The 20,210-nt window shown below is 44.8% G+C and overlaps 2 protein-coding genes across 2 annotated transcripts; one reads left to right on the forward strand and one right to left on the reverse strand.

The window, feature by feature from the left end:
• Positions 1-3,785: 3,785 nt before the first annotated feature.
• Positions 3,786-10,054, forward strand: LOC120420721 (uncharacterized protein C2orf42). Its single transcript, XM_039583819.2, has 3 exons — positions 3,786-5,354; positions 5,415-5,480; positions 9,563-10,054. The coding sequence occupies exons 1-3, from the start codon at positions 3,876-3,878 to the stop codon at positions 10,052-10,054; spliced, it is 2,037 nt and encodes a 678-aa protein (XP_039439753.1). The 5' UTR covers positions 3,786-3,875.
• An 11-nt stretch (positions 10,055-10,065) lies between these two features.
• LOC120420720 (uncharacterized) lies at positions 10,066-15,945 on the reverse strand. The gene is made up of 3 exons (XM_039583818.2): positions 15,558-15,945; positions 13,395-15,368; positions 10,066-11,241 (listed from the first exon to the last, which is right to left on the reverse strand). Exons 1-3 carry the CDS (start codon positions 15,804-15,806, stop codon positions 10,276-10,278), a joined length of 3,189 nt encoding a protein of 1,062 aa, XP_039439752.1. The 5' UTR covers positions 15,807-15,945; the 3' UTR covers positions 10,066-10,275.
• Between the last annotated feature and the right edge of the window lie 4,265 nt (positions 15,946-20,210).

Below are 20,210 nucleotides of genomic sequence, written 5' to 3' on the forward strand. Positions count from 1 at the left end.
GACGAGAAAAACTAAACGAAGAGTCTTTGGAAATGAATTATTTCATTGATCAAAGCCTACAAACATCGACGCGAGGAGATCCTTCGAATTTGGTGAGATCGTTTTATGTTGTGTGTGTACAAGTGTATGAATGTGTGTTTGGAAGAAAGCGGGTAGTTGGATACACACTTGAACTTTTGTGCAAACATTTCAGGATCACAAAAAAAAAAATCAAACCATCCACATTAACGACCCCCGGGTCTTTTGTGGTCTCTATTGCAAGTTTCTGCTCGAACCTAGGAGTCCGAAGGCTTGAATGGGGAGAGCACCCAAACCTCTTTTTACTCCAAGGAACCTTCCACCCCAGTGTTTGGACTGACGACCTTTGGATTGCGAGTCCAACCGCCGCCAGCGATTCCACCGGAGTAGGCTTGGTTTGGTGTGTTGTTTGTACTTATGGCATGGAGACGACTCCTACACCTGGAATGACTTAACGGCCTAACAACCAAGGCCGGGACCGACATTTTACTTCCTCATCCGATGGAAGGTTGCAGCAGATAGGAATCGAACCCAGAATCATCCGCTTACAAAGCGGACAGCGTAACCATTCGGCCACGCACTGCCACAGGATCACGTAATCAACAAATTTCTTAGTTATTGCCACGGATTTTTTTACGCGTCGGGTAAATTTCACGATTTGCAAAATTCGATTTAGTTTTATTAATTCTTTAAGATAATTGGAGTCCGAGCACGCAGCCTCAAAAATTTACGTCGGTCATATATTTCAACTAAATAATTCTTGCTTAAACAAAACAAAATATTAAAAACTTGTTGCGATCATTTCGGAATACTGTTATAAATATTACAACTAAACTCAAAATTATAACCGATATAAACACTACAACCGATAAAAATTTCGCTAACTTACAAATCTATTCCTAGTGCTAACCTTATGTTATCAAATCGTAAGATTATATTCTGATTAAAAACAAAACAATATAAATCAGTATTTTCACTCTTCAGCCGGCTGTTAGAGTTTAATTTCCAAAGGTTAAAGCAGACAATGCACAATTCACAAACAGTTAAACACTTATCACTCACCCGCAATATCTCTTGAGGTATATCCTAGGGTACTACCTTTCATACTAACATTGAGTCCAAAACCACCCTACAAACATCTATACCACTAAGGTGACGCAGGGATCCTTGCGCACTTTAGATAGGTGTTTACTAACATTCCTTCCGTTCCCCAAAGGATAGCTTGGACCCGGCGAGGACCCCCTTATGCCCTGGGCTGTATTACACACTCATCAAAAGATGAAGACATGGTATCTCCCGTGTTGGATTATTGTTCCGGATGAGGGTCTAACACAACCACACCAAACAGAGGGATAAGCGTTGTGGAGCCATCCGTGGATAGGGCGTCCTAAAATGCTAATGCTAATGCTAATAAGACAGTAAGAAATTGTAAGTAAAAATGGCTCAATTATATTACGGACATCACCGTTTATACCTAGCTCTAGCTCTTTACTTAAAACGTGTTGCAAAAGTAGCGAAATCGTTCTTTTAAATTCTGATACTGTATTGAAAGGATTCTTCACATTAGGATTGTTGTATTGTGAAAGCAGACAAAAATCAAAATACGAACGCATCCTGTCAAAGCTGTTGCGCCACAGGCTGATGTACACGCTAACGACAAACCACTACATTTTTGTTCGGCGCAACAGATTTTTTCGCGCAACAGAAGTGTTGCGCACTTCGGTTTGGTGGTGCGTGGATAATAGTTTGGGCTAAATTGTATGGTCTCAATAGATCAACACGTATACTCATGGTTTCCAAACGCTGTCGCAGTTTCTACCGTCATCGGATCATCGCTAGGCCAATAGAGGAGTAAAGCAACTCGTGACAAAATTTTGAGGCTAGGAATTTTGACAGGTATGAGTTTCATAAAGTATTCGCCTCCTTTTCTCTCCCACAAAAAAACTTGGGACAAGGTAGCTGTCAAACTAGGCCAAAATGTTAAAGTCACTCACAAAATGAACTTTGAGTGATTTGAGTTCATTTCTGACGTCACGATTTTCTCCTCTATAGAGCTATCCACAACCGCGTTTCTTTCTAATATCGCAGCATCGACAGCGCGTCATTCCTTCAGAGAAATTGATCAGCATTTTTAGATGTGATGTGCTTGTTTGATGACGTTGAGCCATGAGCTAAAAATCTCCTCTTGAAGTAAGGTAACTTTGAAAAGCTTGCTGTCGGCGCCGAGACACCTCCTGGACAGCCGGGATGTCCTCAACAGGACAGTAAGACTCCTTGGGTCGCTTGGTCCGAATTAATAGAAGAGGTGTCCTGGTCGACGGTTTGGGGTGACCTCCCTGACAGACGGCTCGACAAAACGGCCCGAATTCCGACGCTTTGTCCGACGGAATTCGGGCCCTTCTCGTGCGTATATGCAACACTTTGTCCGACGATCGTCGAAATCGACGTTTGAGAAAATCGACGTTGCCGGGCCGTCGTCGGGCCGTTTTCGGGCGCATTTGTTATTTAGAATGTCCTGCCATTATCTGACGTACATATTTCGGCTTTTTTGATTTTGTAATGGAAAAAGGTTTTTTTTATTTATTTAAAAGCGTTTTATTTTTATTGAACTCTCTCTGATTATTTATAATAACAAGACACTTGAATCGACACTGGTTTCTTGGTGGAAAACGTGAAATAGAAATCAAAGCCTGAAAAATGAAATTGACAGAAAATTAGACACAAATAGATGGTTGATTTGAAAAATTCTTACCCAGTGTACCGGCTGATGGTTCTTTGTTGTTCGTTGATGGCCACTTGGGTTCTGCGGTTCTGCGTCAAATCACAAGTCTTGACCATATTTTCCAAGCACCGTGAATTCCTTCTGCTGGCAAAACTTTATTGCCCTTTAAAAAATGTTTAATCACACTGTAGCCACCCACTAATCAGCAGAAATTTCACTAATTTTACTAAAAAAATATGAATTTTCACAAGTGAAAAACTGGACTTGAACGAATTGAACTGTCATTAAATTACGACGCCTACTATTATAAACAAGAACTGCAAATGTCGCCTTTGACATTTGATCAAAACGCTCGACAAACGCTCGAAAATGGCAGGACTCAATCGATTTCGAGTAGATAACGCTTCGAATCGCACGACCGCGGGACTTCAGTCTATCAGGGCTCTAATGCTTGTGCCCTTTAGCCGGGGCACAGATAGATATTGATGGGGATTATGATCACCTTTTAATAGGCGAGGGCAAGAGATATTTCGAAACCTTATACAATAGGCAGTTCAAATGGCCATTTAAGAACGATTGGGGCTCGATACAAAGCAGTTGGGGAGAGAAACCCGAGATCCGGGGCCGTGCGCAACGCTGGAACTGAAGGTAGGGTAATTATGCTAGTTGCGGACGTAACACTTGCTGCTAATTTCAAAATTGAATGTTAAATTTCTTTGATTTTGAGTTTTGTATAGAAGGAAATCCACATCCCATTTACGATGAAAATGCCACACTGGTTTTGCTTTCACTTCAGTCGTATTTTGCCTTTGCGTAATTTAGATACTCTACCTACCTGGACATTTCGTCCCTTGAAATAAAAATATTCCAGCGCACAAAATAAATATTTTTGCAAATGCAAAATAAAAATGCTTCTCTGACACACCGTGCAGTGCTAACGGTATATGACAGGCTGTCATATACCGTTAGCACTGCACGGTGTGTCAGAGAAGCATTTTTTTTTTATACAGCTGATCAGCTGTCAGTCATCAGCTGTCAATGATTGTTTACCATCATCAATATTGCTCGAATCTTTTTTTCTGTGCAGTTAAAAAAAAATTGTTTACGATTTTGTTAGTGCGAAAAAAAGTGCGCTATGTCCTTCAAGCTGGCCAATCGTTGGACCAAGCGCGGCATAAAAAAGTGTTCCAAGTGTGGAACCGAAAACGGCCAGCGCTCAAAGCGGTGCAAAAATCTCAGATGCCAACATGTCCCGGAAGCGCCGCCGTCTACGATAACAAAAGTCAAAGCATCACGTTCAACCACTTTCGGTGGCCACTTTGTGGCCGTCCGGCTCATGCAGCCGGACGCTTCGGTACAGTTGTTCAGTGTGCGGCAGCGACAGGTTGGGGATAAAATCGTTCGTGGGTTCGTTGAAATCCGGGATTGTTTCGATAGTGGGGGAGCTGGGTTGAACGAGGATTTGGTGCTGCAGCTTAAAACAGGGGTTTGTTACGTGGACTGTCATCCGCACACGGGACCTGAGGGGACCTGCCAACATGTACGAGCTGCATCCGAGTCGACGGAGGTTGGTGAAGATTTGGCGATTCAACGGGAGGTTCTGGAGCTGCTGGCGCTTACGGCGGATGAGCGGGAGTTGATCTGGAAGCAGCAGTTGAGGTGTGGTCCGGGTGGTCCACTTGTACAGAAGGTGGCCGAGGATACGTTTGTGGTGAGGTGTGAGGATGATTTGCACCAGTTGGTTCCGTTTTGTCACGTCCAGCTGAAGCAACTTTCCTCTAGCATCAACTACGACTGCCAAGCTAAAGCAACGTCGGACCAAACAACTCCATGTTATCATGCTCACATTGTAGCAGCAGCCATCCTAAGTTCCTCAAAGCTCCGTCCGATCTTCGAGAGCGTCGTCAAACATTTGCTACTCCCACCAGTTCCAACGCCACAAGACGAACAAATCAAGCTGCTGGACAGCATGATCCTCGTTCCGGACAGCTTCCCCCCACTGGATGCTACCGATCAGTTCCTAGTCACCACAATAGAAAACCTCTCCGAACCGCCCAGTGAAACCCCAGTTTCATCTTCCCCGATCATCGAGCTGATCAATAGCACCGAGAACAGCACTTCAATCGGCGAAGCGTTCACCTCGGTCTACGACGAGCACGAAAACATACAGCTGATGGAATGCCAGATTGAGCTCATGGACCAGTTTATGCTGACCGATCAGATCGACTTTTGCCCCTCGGACGTTGAACTGAGCGATGAAAACGTGGTCTTCCCGGCGGATGAAGAACTGGGACTGGTCGTGGACGACACCGAAGTGCCGAAGGAACCCGCGCCCAAAACCAAGTCGTCCAAACTGGTCGAGGTGACGACGAAGAAGGCGGCCCTCCGACAAACCAGCAAAGTTGCCAAAGAGAAGCTAAAAAAGGGCAGCTACAACGTGCGACGGCTGATGAAGATCCTGGAGTCGAACGGGGTGGTGTTCAATCGGATAAAGCGATCGGAAGCGGCTGCGATGGCTGTGGGAAGTGTGGCAGAGGGTGGGTCGATTCCGTCACACGAGGCTAGTTTGTGCGGGTTGACGTTCACGGGATGGCTCGAGTCGGTGATAGAGCGAGTAAGTTCAAGGACTTCAATCAATGTTGAATGTGTTTCTAGTGTTTCTTTTTTTTTGTAGATCAATTCTGTGATACATTACGTTGGGAATGGAAAGCCGGATACGCTGGTGTTCAGCATTCACGAGGTAATTACATTACAGGGATCCGTCACACGTCTCCATTCTAGGCTAACAAAACCCGGTTCGGTCAATCCAGGGAAATCATTCTCAGCTGTTGCACCTGGCGTTGAGATGGCAGTTTTTGATTCTATGGCCCAGATGCAAGCAGTTCTTACAATGGGTCACGTTCGGCCGCTTGTTCCGGTTGGCCTCCCACCGAATGATAGTGCTTGCCACAACTTTCATTGCAGAGAGCTTCTTCAAATTGGTGAATCCCTTTTGGAAGACAACAATGTACGGAGTTTCGTCCACGGTGGACTTTTCCTTCCGCTTGATTTCCATCACGTTCAGCTTGAGATCCCTCTTCAGCAGATACTTGACCTCTTCCGGCTTCAGTTCAGGTAAACCGAGAACAACTACCCGGTGCGGTCGTTCGCTACGTCGTTCGTGCGTGTAGAATTTCACATTGTTCTTCTCCAGGAGCTCTCGCAACTACAAATTGTCAAGTGAAACACATTGGCCAATGTTTGACAGATCCAAACGCGCTGGACAGCAACCGCCGCAACCGCCCTTTACGCCCAGCAAAACTGGCAGTGTTGCAAGCGCAAAACATACGTTGCCAGTGGCTATTTATTTTGCATCGACCAATCTGTTTCCCTTGACAATATGCTTCACTTTTCCATCTCCGGTGACTCCTTCCGCTTCCGTTTTCCGGAAATGGGATGGAAAATATCCGTTTCCTTTATCGCGCACTTCACAAACTTCGAGAAGCTGTCAAACTGCAATATCATTTTTTGGTTCGACGTCGAGAAGTAAACATTTTGACCTGGCGCCCGGAGTCCCAGAAGTAGTTGGCCAAAAAGCAAATGGCCTGAAGCAAGATACAGCCTAGGCCGGGGCGACTGTGATCCCCGAGACACAGGAATTGGCCACAACCTGCAGTGGCCGATGTCCTCAGGGATGTTCCGATGGGAGGAACTTAACAGAAACATATGAGTTAAGGATTAAGGATAAGCATTGAATTTTTTTTATTACAGTCATCCCACATATTCGGAACACTTTTGTGATAAATTGTCAATAGCACTCAAATGCAGCTTTTCTGTCGACCCTTCTTTTTTAGGACCTTTATTTGGACATTCTCTTGCTATTTCACTAGTAAAAGTAGTACTTTTTGAACAAAAAACTTAATTTAAGACTATTTTATCCTAAGCAGCAAAACACTGCCTCAAAATTGCCTGTTCCATAATTGTGGGATGTTATTGTGCAAACCACAATTGTGGAACACCTGAATTTAACCGATATTTTTACAAAAAAAAAGTTATGAGACCATTCATAAAACATTACTAAGCTTGAGTTTCGTTGGTTTCAGCGCGTGAAGTCATTTTGTAAAAATTATGTACTCATGGAGAGAACCGGTTGTTTTTATTGGAAAATGTTTAGTTGGTGTTCTTTTAGAACTAAAAAAACAATTTTAAAAAAATAGTTGTTGGTAAAACTCATGTTTCTTTAAGTTTTACATAAATAAGGAAATTTATACTAAATTTTCATATAGATTTACCAAACAAAGTTATCAAAAGTTCAAAATCACTTCAAGTGAGTTGGAGGCACTTTAGCATGAGCATGAGCATGGTTGACTGCCAATGAGCTGCTACTCCGTTATTGACGGATCAGCTGAAGTTACACAATGAACCAACAGATGAATAGTGGGAGCTAACCATCCTCATTGTATAACCCCTGAAGATCTCTGCTTTAAGTCAATACCGGCGCCCCCCCAAGGAGATGCAGTTCAACAAAGGTAGGAATGTTAGTCCGATAGTTGAAGTTGCAGACTCATCAGACACAGAGTTTGTCGCTCTATACCTGTTGACACCGCATGAGACCGTTGAATCCACAGCATCTCCTTCAAGCATCACGGGAAGTGGGGGAATTGTGTTAGTAGGGGAAGGAAAGGAAAGGTCAGGATTCATCTTGGTAGATGATATGACCAGAAAGTGAAACAATCGTTGCCTTCCGAGCTACGACGCTATGAGAAGGACTTATCAATCGCGTATTTTTTACTTCTTACCGCCGGCGTGCCATCCGAGCAACGATGCTTTGGGAAGGACTTTCAAAACGAAATGAATTTTGAATTAATGTATTATTCGATGATGTACAATTTAGGATAGATCAAGATTCATTTTTGTAAGATGATATGACCAAAAAGTGAAACATTATCGCTGCCTTCCGAGTTGCGACGCTTTGAGAAGGATTTATCAATTCCTCAATCGCGTATTATGTTTAACTTCTTACCGCCGGCGTGCCATCCGAGCAACGATGCTATGGGATGGGCTTTCAAAACGAAATGAAAATATAAAACATAATTCAACGACGCGAATCTCTATTTCAATGCTTTCCCGATCTACTTCTCGCGGGTTCGCGCGCGCCTATTCACACTTCGATCAATCCAACGAACACCACACGACTGATGGCCCAACTTCTCTGGCCACATCGCGACCCTTTTTTCAATGATTTGCTATCAAGACGAGGTGTTATTATAACGTTTTACTCGGCGACGTGCAATTTATAATATAACATACATCACAGAAATATCAAATATCTTTGGTACAAGGCACATGACTTCATCGTAACAGACTTCGCAACGTATTTGCCCCGACCGGACCGCAAACAAACGACTCGACGGTAGAATACGATATGACGACGCGGATCCCTAATTCAATGAATTCCCGAATTTCCATCCCCATCGCGCGCGCATTCACACGATTTCCCTTCCCCCTCCCCTCCCCTCCCCCTCCCTTGATGATTTTCAGCATTTCCGGAATTCACGCACTTTCACACACTGGCCAGCTCGACTGCCCAGAAACCACTCCGAGTACTGCTTTTTGTTTTACTTAATTTACACCAAGTGCTTCAATATGTTCTTATATTGTTCTAACATGACTCCCATGACAACTTTAACCGCGGCCTAACATCACCATGGCACAGATACAACACGCGAAATAAACTGGCCACACTGCTTCGAAGTCAACCTTTATGTCGACTATGTCGGCATAGCCTTCAAAATCGGAGATTGACATTTGAATTCGAATCGTAAATTTCACTTTATAAAAACACGTGACCAAGAACTCCAACGGTTAATTCACATTTAATTCTACACAAATTATTACACTATTCTGAACCTGAAGGTGACTGCATAATGTCCAATTTCATGTTGTAATAGTTGTTATTAATGTTTATTTCCTCAACTGTAACCTAATTTTAGCCATAATGGAACATTACCGAGACAACCGAGGTAGCCTTTTCTGGATTCAACCCATCCCGGGCGACGGCGATTGCCTTTTTGGGGCACTGGCCTGCCAGTTGTTCCGGATAACCCCCAAACATTGGCTATTCAAAGAGTATAGCCATCGTGGCGCAGGGGTAGCGGCTTCGGCTGCCGATCCCGATGATGCTATGAGACGCGGGTTCGATTCCCGCCTTATCCACTGAGCTTCTATCGGATGGTGAAGTAAAACGTCGGTCCCGGTTTCTCCTGTCTCGTCAGAGGCGCTGGAGCAGAAATCCCACGTTAGAGGAAGGCCATGCCCCGGGGGGCGTAGTGCCAATAGTTTCGTTTTAGTTTCGTAGCCATCAACTACGACAGCTGGCCGTTGCTGAAATCGAGCGTAACTATTTGCTTTACGAAGCAAATATCGAGCGTTTCGCGAAAGACCTTATCGACGGCGACGAACCCCTTAGATTAAAAGCTGCACGATATCTGGATTATCTACGATGTCCGGGCTTTTGGGGCGGTACCGAATGCTTATCAGCCTTGGTTAACCGCACCGTGAGTTGGAGGCACTTTAAAATGACAAACTAACATTTAATTAAATGCTTTATCAAAAATCAATCATACTTAGTTGAGGTGTACGGACAATTTTTTGCCTAAATTTGGGACTTTTATAAGTAAATTATTTTTGTAATTTTTTGATCACAATTTTTTGGCAAATCAATGTCAGGGATTATAACAGCGAAAAATGTTTCCGTACAGGGCTGTATGGACAATTTTTGATACACTGTATTTTTTAAACAATTGAATAACATTACAAAATTTCTATTCTTACCTCCCACAGACATTCTTCCAGTGCCTTCGCTCGCGCTTCTCGGTGGGCCACCGTCTCCGGATGCCGGACCACAGCTACGAACTGGACGAACCGCGGCGCGGTCTCACATGCCAGGTGTACAAGTTCTCCTGCTACAGAAGTCTGCGCCACGTGTTCAAGACTGACAGGATCGCTCTCAAGTTTGAGAAATCCTTCTGCCGAGCAGCAGATGGATCGTTTGAGGAGGTTGACCTTTCCGATGGCGATGGGTCGTCCAAGGTGGGACGCCCAATCCGGGCACACGAGTTTACGACGTACGTTAAAATGGGCAGCTACAGGAGGGAGGAGGACGCGCAAGTTCACTACTTTGTGATCGAGTGGATTGCGGGCGTTCTTCCGGTGAGCCGGTTCGGTGAGATGCGGCTAAGCTTCGAGTATGGTCATAGGGAAAATCGGATGCACGTGGAACCGCCGACGACAGCTTCAGACAAGGGTATTTCGGTATCGAGTAAGAACGAGTAACGTTGAAAGAATTCACAATTAGGGTAGAGCTTTAATATTTGTATATCTGTTGGAATGCGTGTAAAAGATAAACTTCAGTTTGTTCCATCAGAATCCCGGCAGCGTTACAAATAAATACATCTAGCACAGCAATAAACAAGTATAGCAAAACAACTTTAAGTTAGTGTCTATTAACATAATAGGAAAACGTAATGCGTGTTAAAGGTGAACACTCTGCTAATCTACTCTAAATTTGGCTGCACTCGGAACAGAATCGTTTCGTTCATCAACCGGCGCCACTCTTTCTGGTAGGGAGATTTGTTCGCAGCTCGAAACAGTTTACACTTGGCCGCACCACTTATGTCCGCGTACAGAAAGTAGTACGTGGACGCCACCAGCAGCTCCTGGTTGTAGTTCTTGAGCGACCACTCGAACACGTTCAGCACACAGTCGTCGTTGAGCAGGGTCTTTATGATGTTCTGGACGGACCGTTCCACCACCGGCAGCATGTACTTCTGGGACAAACTTAGCGCGTCCAGACCGGAACCGATCGCTTTCGGCGGTGGCGCCATCCCCGTCAGCTTGTTCACCGTCTGAAGCCGTATCAGGTAGAAAAAGTACTTCAACCCATCAACGCTGATGGCCTCCTTCAGATGAACCTCATTGTTCTTGGCCTCCACAAAGTGGCCCCCGTCAAACATCCGCTCAAACACGTCACTGCCCTGAATCAACAAGGATTTATTCACGCGGACGCTCTCCACAACCCCCGCCGCGTTCGTCACCATAAAAGTGACCTTCTCCTCGGCGCTACTCTCGTCGCAGATCGTGAGCGTATTGTCAAACTCCTTCGCCTCCAGCGTTTCGCTCGGCGTTCCCGTGTCCTCTTCCTCGCCGCAAATACACAAGTTCTGCGCCAACGTCGTAATCCCCGCGCCGGCCGCCGCACTCAGTCGCTGATCGTGCAGCTCCTCTGCCCCCTCATCGTTCTCGTTCAAAATAATGTTCATCACAGTGTTCAGGATCTTCATGTCGAACAGCAGCTTGTGCAGCAGCTTCGCGTCCCGGATCACGAACGTCACGATTATGGACACCTGCAGCTGCTGGGTTCGCTCGGCGGTGCGCAGAATGTGCGCAATTTCGCCCTGGCCGTACCCCGTTTCAGCAATGTTGCCGAACAGCGACATCAGCTCGTTGCAGGCGGACTTCATCTGGGAGGGAAATTAAACGACAATTACGTTAGATTATTAATTTGTAAATTAATGAGCAATTTTCTATTTTAATTTAAACAATGCAATGTTTAACCATACTTTGAAATGCATAGAATTCGTTTTCGTTTTACGGAGCAAGGTGGGGACGCGGCCTCAAGTAAGTCCAAGTCCGGTTTCTTGTGGAAAAAAGAGAAGTGGCCGAACTAGTATTGCATACGAAATGAACACCACCGGAAGATATAGGGGATCGGGAGGGGGAAGGTGAAAGAAAATTAGTGTAGGTGTGAGTTGTAAGAACTTGGATGACTTGAGCAATTACGTTAATCTATGTTTGAAACTGAATAAAGGAAATCTGGAATTATAATTGAAAGTAAAAGGCCTGGAAGAAACCTACGATGTATTTAAAATTTAAAGGAAATAAAAAAAAAATACTGAAAATCGAAAGATGAAAACTAACTTGTCTAGGGAATATAAATCTTTAGGCCTTTTTTTCTGGACCCCGTCCTGTCGCGTCCGTCAGTAGTCTTGTCGTACATTACAACTGGAAGCAGATCTGCCAATGAAATAGTACACTTCGACCAGTTCAACTAATCATTTAAGTCCAATTTAACAACCAAAACTAAACTGTCTGAAAGTAACCTGAATCTCAAATCCCCGAAATTTCAATTGCAAAGCCAAACATTCCTTTACCTTGTTTTTAAACCTGACTTGCCACTTCCAAAACCAATAAACATAAATGTACAGTTCATATTTTACAAGTTGAACACTCGTCGTTAAGATGACTATTTCGTGCCTTCCATTTCATAAGGGCACACAAGCCTTGCAAACAAGCGCGCATCCCTATCATACCTTATGTAAACTGTCATTTGAGTGAAAGAGATACACTCCTGTTCACAAAACCTATGTGCCCTTTGAAAAGTTAGGCTCCATTTGATCGTCAAAACTCCAGTAGATCCTCGATTCGCAACAATGGTCGATACAACCATAATCCGAAAACCGTTAGTTCAACAGATTAACGAAAATGGAAGTTTAAAATATTATCACGAAATTTTATTTTAAAGCCAACATTGCTAACGGCGTCAGGGTTCTTACTCATGCCCAAGGACTTTGAAATGCATAGAATTCTCAATCAAAGTGTGCACTTCCCAAACACCGACGTGAACATTGAGTACCCAGAATGTCAAAACTTCCCGCAGGCGCAGGCGTTTTCGCATATCATCATCCATAAACAGCTTTAGGATGGGTTTGGACTGGTTGCTGAGTGTATGGTCGGTCGTTGGAACAACTCTAGCATCGTCTTCTCTTTGAGGAGACGCGCAGGGCTGTGGTTCACTAAAGGCCACACCCGCGAGAAGCATTCCCAACGTTCCGGTAGAGCCGTGAATGCTTTCGAACCGTTGGATGTCACAGTGGTATAGACGGCTTATGACCGCCAGCACCTCCTCACCCCTCCCCCTCCCACACACGCCCTCCGTTGACAGGTACACCAGGTAGTCTTCTATCGTCGCGGCGGGTCCCAAATCCGAGGCGCCGAGTTCCGAGTTGGTGGACGACGGCTCCTAAGATGCAATTTGCGTCCCCGGGAATTGTCTGGATGACCAGACTGTGGTCACGGAACGCTGATCGGTAGCACGGGTGCTCCATCTTTGCGTTTGCGAAGGATTTGGCGCAATTTGAATATCCATTTCTCTGATTCTTAAAAGGAGGGTTCGTTTCGTTGGAACGATCGTTTTTGGGATGGACACGGTGTGTCCACTTGAATGCCGGATTGGTTTCCTTCACCTTGGTGCGCGACTTTTGCGGGATTCCCGATAGACATTTGGTGATTGGTGATTATGCCCATACCTAGGAACGCAGCTGGTTTTCCAAGTCAAAGGGACCATCCATAAACCACGTGGACACTTTTTTTTGAAATCTCAAAACAGTGTTTAACTCCTAAGGCCTGTTAAAATCCCGAGCAAACTAGAGAAAACTCAAAAATTTAAGACAAACTCACAAATCCTAGGCAACCGGAAAAAGGCAGAGTGAAGATAATGCTTTGTCAACGAAAAGAAACCCTAATTTATCATACATTTAAGGTAGATACTTAACGTTAACGTCTGTGATTGGGAAGTGGGGATTTGACTAAAATATTTAGATTTTTCGAAACTCACCTCATCACAGCTCCAGCAGCGCAAGTGCGCCGTATGCGGCACCTTAAACTCGTGCAACCGAAACACAAATTCCTGCTTCAGCAGCGGCAAAAAGTGGTCCACGTGCTTTATGATGTTCGCAATGATCTGGAACGCCCTACTCCGCGGCTTCTTCGACAGCTTGCAAATCTTCAGCAGCGTCGCCAACGTGTCCGGCTGGACAAACTCCAACCCCCGGTGCGACTTGGAAATCGACCACAGCAGCGTCAGGATCGGCTGCATCGCGTTCTTCTCGAACGCCTTCGACGAAACGATTTCCAGCTCGATGTCGTGGATTTCGTTATCGTCGATGGTGTCGTCGAAGCTGACCTGGTTGCGCGACCGCTTCTCGCCTCGAGAAGCGGCCGTCGGCTGCGGTTCTTCTTCGCCGTCGCACTCCAAATCGGCTGCGGCCATCTCGCTGGTTAGATACGTGTTCGAGTTGTCGTCGTAGAGGTAGGCCAGGATGTCGAACTCGCTGGCGGCGCGGGTTTCTTCGGTTTCATCTGCGGGTTCCGGTTGGCTGCTGGAGGGTTCCGGCACGGCTGGGGGAGGCGGGTCGTCTTCGATGTCGCTGCAGACCGGCGAGTAGATGTCGTTGTCGTCAAGGTCTTCCTCGAGATCGTCGATTCGGGCCGGGCTGGAGGTGAGGCTTGAGGGGTTGCGGGTGCTGGTGCTGGCGTAGCCACTTTCCAGGGATTCCGGAGCCGAGCAGTACGGATCTAGCTTGGCCATCTTTGACTGGCGGTAGTAGTTTGAGCTTTTGTAGTTGAACAGTTCATCACTGCGCTTCTTTTGACTGGCTTTCTGGCTGCTTGATCGTCGCTTCGAGTAGACGCTGGTGCTCATCGTTTCCTCGTCGTCATGTTTTATGTGGCTGACGTGTTTCTCCAAGATAATATCGTTCAGTACGCCCACCAGAAAGCTCACCAGTCCGTTGCTCAACAGAATGTCAAAGCTGAGGTTGTCGAAGCGATACTGATAGAGAGCGTACAAGATCATACTGAGTTCTCGCTTTTCCAAGCATTGTTTGGCTAGTTTCATCAACGCTTGCAGCGCTCCACTGCGCCGGATGTGGCCACGGTTGCAGGCTTCCTTCGCTAGTAAGCATATTACACTCGTACAGAACCGCTTCTCCGCGCTGTCCAAATTTGCATACATGATCAAATCGCTCGTCATCGTGATCACGTCACACGCCGTCAGCTTGTCGATCGCGTCCGGATTCGAAGCCAAATTGAAGATGATCTTCAGTGACAACGCCCGGAACTGGCTGGTCTCCGAGCACAGGAACACCACGCACTTCATGCCGCACCCGTCCTCGTCGTACACTTCCTGCGCCACCTGGGCACTGATCGTTGTCGTAACCATTTGCAAACACTTCAAAATCCCGATGAACAGCTCAACCGTTTCCTTCGCTTCCGGCATCTTGAAGTCCTGCGAATCCTTCCAGCGGTAGCTCTTGATCACTTGATAGCCAACAATATCGCAGTGGTGGCTGTTTTCCATGTGCCGAACAATGTTCTTGAACTTTTCCCTCGTCACGGTCCGATCCGGCGCGTGCATCCGCTTTATGACCACCTTCTCAGTCTCGTCCTCTTGCGGTTCCTCATCGGAAGTACACTCCAACGCCTTCGCCTCATTCCGCGCGAATTTCAGCAACAACCCAACGATCTTCTTGATACACCCCTGCGAGATCATCATATCCCGGATCGACTTTTGGTTCCACAGCTGTCGGATTGCACGAATGGCCATTATCAGCACGGCAGTGTTGTTCGACTCTGACAGAATCGCGGTCAGGGCGTACGACGCGTTGGCGCAATCCTTCCCGATGGCGTACGTAATCGCTGGGAACTGAGCCAGGTTCCCAAGCAGGCGACAGCCCCGGCATTGTATCGCCGGATTGGGAATGTTGGAAATGATCGAAATCAACGGCGTCAGAATGCCATGTTCGTGGGCCTGAAACAAATAAATCGCATTTTTAATTAATTAAAACTTAAATCTCATTTCAAATCATCATCGCTACGTAACTCATGCATTCCCCCCAATCAATGACCTGCCAAACCGCGCCTAGACCGGCCACCTCCATCTTCATTGTCCGCCTCCTTTAAAACTTTCAACCCCCCGCAAAAAATGCCTCCAACTCACCTGTTTCGCACAGTCCTTCCGCATGCAGCAGTTCCCCAGGATGGACAGCACCACCTCGAGCACCTTCTCGTACGGTTTGGCCATCAGCCCCACCAGCAGACGGATTCCGCCGAGCGCGTAGAACGTCTCCACCCCCGCCTCCGTCCCGATGACGTCCGTGCGGATTTTCACCAGCTTACGGTACAGGGTGGCCTTTTCCGGCCCTGCCCGCAGGTCCTCCAGCAAGCTGGTCACTTGGCCACGGTCCATCGCGGTACGGGGTGGCTCGCGCGGAACGGATTACCGGGGCAAAAACGGATTTTCTTTTCCAGCCACGAAGGGAACACGACTTTTTCACCACTATCTGTCAAAAGCAGGGCTGCCAGAAGTGAGGGATTTGGGGCGAGTAGCTAAGTTAATTTGAATATTTTGAAATAAAAATTTTAATTTTTAGTTTTTTAATTGATTTGTTAAAATATAGTATAAACTAAGCAATAACAAAACTTTATTATTATTAAAAACGCATTGTTTAATAATAATTCTTGAGAAATTATGTTATCAAAAAATAATTCATATAAAAAATGTACATATTTTAAAGCTTTTCAACCAAATCCTTCGGGCTGAAGTGTTCTAGTCAATCTTGTCAATAATAAACAGTTGCTTGCTCACTTTTATTTGAGCTCTTATTTATTTACTTTGGAAGAGTCAAAAACACTTTATAGTAAATCTTTTCCTGTTCCTGAGGGAAACACCCGTGAAGAGTATCGAGGCTGGCATTAACAAAGCGGATTTAGTGACAGTTTATTCAAAGAGTCTCCACTGAACAAAAATTGATAACCCCAAAATTAATTATCCAGACTGCTGAGACGTGTACCGCGTGTACCGCGTTACGGGGTCAAAAATTAATAGCCAGTGTACCCTCTCATTTGCCATGTTTATTATCAATCAACTTAATGTTTACATGTTAAGGTTAATGTTAACATTCCATAGGTTTCCTTCCTAGGGTGAATTGACAAGGTCCAGTTTGTGACGGTACACTTCCTTCCCATTACTAAGCAATCGAATCCAGAAGGGAAAAGATCACTAGTTGTGTTGGTCCGAGCCGGAATTTGAACCGCGATCTACCGCTTACGAGGCGGAAGCTTTACCACTGGGCTACGTGGCTCAGTAAAAAAAACACTTTATGAAAGCTTAAAAATTTAAAACAAAACTCTCCAATCCAGATTATTACGCGAAGATGGCGTTACGAATGGTGCACGCCCTGCACGCCCGAAATGTCAAAATCGCGCAGAGGTACCAACAATAGAATAAAAGTGTAGCTGTCATGCCTTGGCACACTTTTTTATAATGTTGGTACCACTGCGCGATTTTGACATTTCGGGCGTGCACCATTCGTAACGCCATCTTCGCTTAAAAATCTGGATATGACCTTTTCAAATCAAAACTCTAGATATCAGAAATTTAAGCTTTATTTTAGGACCCAATTGGGTAAATTTCGGGTAAATTTGTTTTATTTTATATCTGAACATGTTGATGAATAGCGACAAACTGCAAAAGTTACGAAAACAGGTTGAAAAGCTTAGTGAGGCGAAAATGGGATTATTTCCTCTAGGTTGTTGTTGTTGTTGTTAATTCATTTATTTCTGGCAGCTTTAACCGTCCTGGTCAGTTGCTGCCCTGTTCCCCTAGGTAGTCAAGCACAAACCCAGTTAACATTTTGGCTCGATACTTAAGCCAAAATTCTCGATGGGAAGAAGAAAGCCACCAGTGAAATAAAAAAAAATCTTCAAAAATCAAACTTGTAATAACTTTGATCATTTGGCATCACTGACAGAAACGATTTTTTAATATCAATTCATAGATGGCAGGGCAGAAAAAGCGGAGACATGAACCTCAAACAGAGCGTACCGTGCCATGAGGCTGCTTTGTACTGGGGCAGCTAGCACACTCGAGTGGATCTTGATGGCTCTAGTAACGTCGTCGTAGAATTAAATTTAGATCCGACAAAGGTTCAACTGATGTAGACTTAAGGGAAATGCTTATTATAATCTGCATATCTGCACTCAAAATTATTAAAGTAGTTTGTAGTTGTTGACGTTCTTAAACGTTTTACTAAAAGGTACATAATAAAAGCGCTTATATCTCTATCCAGACAAAGACCAAGTTTTAAAATATTTTCAAAATGCTCAAGCAAAGTGAACGCTTCTTAACCTTCGGGAAGTCGCGTGTTTTCGCCTTTCTTACAAGTGCCCTTACAAACTGTGTACAAAGTACACGTACGCGACCTCCGGTGGGTTAAAAGCCGACGTAAACTTCCAGGATATTGAATGGATAAGTTGATCACCGAGAGAGCGCTTTCCTAACACGGGCGTCAACTTAAAGTACCTTGAATGCATATCATGTTAAGGCGAAATTTAACTTGTAATAATTACTCGCTCTTAATTTAAATTGTTTAAATTAAGAGCGAGTCCACGAGCAAAGCATACCCATCTCGCATCGACTTCACCAATCTGCATGAAATTTTCAGGGGTTGTTTGTACATATAAAACTAGCATCTGGCCAAAATATGAACACTCTAGGTGAACGGGAAGTGGGGCAAATCGGGACACAAAGTTTTATGGTTCAAAAACGTCAAAAATCTTAAAAAGGCTATAACTTAGACAAAATTTACTTTAATTTCAAAAATTCAAAATGCATCTGAAAGGGCTTAGAAAATGCAACAAAATGCAGGGAGAAGCATCCCAATTGGTTAAATCTAAAGGGAGTTATTGGCATTTTAGTGAAATAATAGCATAATTTTCAAACTCACATAAAAAATGTTCCATCCAGATATCAACTCGGTTCGACCTGCAGCTTGCAGGGGACATCTGGGACTACCATGTGAGACTGAGAACGCTTTGGGTAAGGCAGTTCAACATATTAAATAGACACTATTACTTATAGTGAATTTTTTGATTGTAAATTTTGCTCGGGGAACCCCTTAGATCAAATTTTCCGGTGATAATTTCATCATATTCGTGTTCCTGCGACAATTTCACAATAGAAACTTGCACAAAAATGTTTATTTTCATCCATTTTCACCCTTTAAAAAGTGAAAGATAAAAAAAATCTTCGATTCACATTTATTTAAAATCAAGTTCGTTTCCAAGGATATTAGATGACACCAGAAAAAAGCAGCTTCTTAATTTTTTCAAACTTTCATTTTCTAAAGGGTTAAAATGGATGAAAATAAACATTTTTGTGCAAGTTTCTATTGTGAAATTGTCGCAGGAACACGAATATGATGAAATTATCACCGGAAAATTTGATCTAAGGGGTCCCCCGAGCAAAATTTACAATCAAAAAATTCACTATAAGTAATAGTGTCTATTTAATATGTTGAACTGCCTTACCCAAAGCGTTCTCAGTTTCACATGGTAGTCCCAGATGTCCCCTGCAAGCTGCAGGTCGAACCGAGTTGATATCTGGATGGAACATTTTTTATTTGAGATTGATTATTATGTTATTTTTTCACTAAAATGCCAATAACTCCCTTTAGATTTAAACAATTGGGAAGCTTCTCCCTGCATTTTGTTGCATTTTCTAAGCCCTTTCAGATGCATTTTGAGTTTTGAAATAAAATTGAATCGTGCCTAAGTTATAGTCTTTTTAAGATTTTTGACGTTTTTGAACCATAAAACAGCATGTAGCTAGTGCTCAGTGCTCCATCGTTTTTTCGATTTTTTTCGCCGTAATTGATTGTGGTTACCCGCGAGTTTGCTTCTCCAGCATGCCAAAGGCCGGCCGTGGCCGTGACAGTTCGAGTGCGGCCTCGAAAAACCCGCGAAGTTCGTCTACCGGCCGTGTGCAAAAAGGTAAACAAACCAACGCCGTGTCGACCGCCATCGCGCAGGGGAGCGTGAGCGCAGAAGGCATCGACAAAAAGTTGCTACATCCCGGATATGTTCCAAGATCACCAGTGCGAACCCGTTCCGGTACTTCCGGTGCCACGACCAACACGTCAACATCCGCCAACATTCCCATCAGGAACGAGTTCCAGATGCTGAGCGATGACGAAGAAAACAACAACAACACCGACGGTAGCACCACTACCGACTACAGACTGTCTAGGGAAACAGACTGGCCAATGCAAAATTAACAGGCTCTGGCAACGTATGATTTGCGCTTGCAACACTGCCAGTTTTGCTGGGCGTAAAGGGCGTTTGGTGTCCAGCACGTTTGGTGTCCAGAAACATTGGCCAATCTGTTTCCCTAGACAATCTGTACTACCGACGACGACGACGACGATGGTCGTGCACGGAAAAAAGTGCAGACGCCAAAAAAGAATAATTCTCCAACGGAACGAAGACCACCTCCAATTTTTGTTTTAGACACGTTGGCGGACGATGTTGACGAGTTGCTGGAAGGCCTCGGATATTGTCTGAAAATCGGTAAGTCGGCAGTGCAAGTGATCACACTGAATAAAAAGAGCTTCGACCTGGTGTTTGAAGAATTGAAGCGTAGCAACTTCAACTTCTACACATTCAACCCCGAGAAGCCCCCTGTTAAGGTCGTCTTACAGGGTTATCAAGACCGTCCGATCTCCGACCTGAAGGGTCACCTTTCGGACGCCGGAATAAAACCGCGGGAGATTAAAGTGCTCTCGCGCAAGACAACGGTAACAGGTACACACAC

This window comes from Culex pipiens, chromosome 1 (assembly GCF_016801865.2).
Source record: "Culex pipiens pallens isolate TS chromosome 1, TS_CPP_V2, whole genome shotgun sequence".
Lineage (NCBI taxonomy): Eukaryota > Metazoa > Arthropoda > Insecta > Diptera > Culicidae > Culex > Culex pipiens.

What these genes read in the sequence shown, in the direction of transcription:
- LOC120420720 (XM_039583818.2), bottom strand. Translation starts at nt 15,806, where the DNA reads ATGGACCGTGGCCAAGTGACCAGCTTGCTGGAGGACCTGCGGGCAGGG. An exon ending in GGAAGGACTGTGCGAAACAG is followed by an intron (nt 15,369 to 15,557) that starts GTGAGTTGGAGG and finishes TATTTGTTTCAG; the next exon opens with GCCCACGAACATGGCATTCT. An exon ending in GCTGCTGGAGCTGTGATGAG is followed by an intron (nt 11,242 to 13,394) that starts GTGAGTTTCGAA and finishes TTTCCCTCCCAG; the next exon opens with ATGAAGTCCGCCTGCAACGA.
- LOC120420721 (XM_039583819.2), top strand. Translation starts at nt 3,876, where the DNA reads ATGTCCTTCAAGCTGGCCAATCGTTGGACCAAGCGCGGCATAAAAAAG. An exon ending in TCGAGTCGGTGATAGAGCGA is followed by an intron (nt 5,355 to 5,414) that starts GTAAGTTCAAGG and finishes TTTTTTTTGTAG; the next exon opens with ATCAATTCTGTGATACATTA. An exon ending in TGGTGTTCAGCATTCACGAG is followed by an intron (nt 5,481 to 9,562) that starts GTAATTACATTA and finishes TACCTCCCACAG; the next exon opens with ACATTCTTCCAGTGCCTTCG.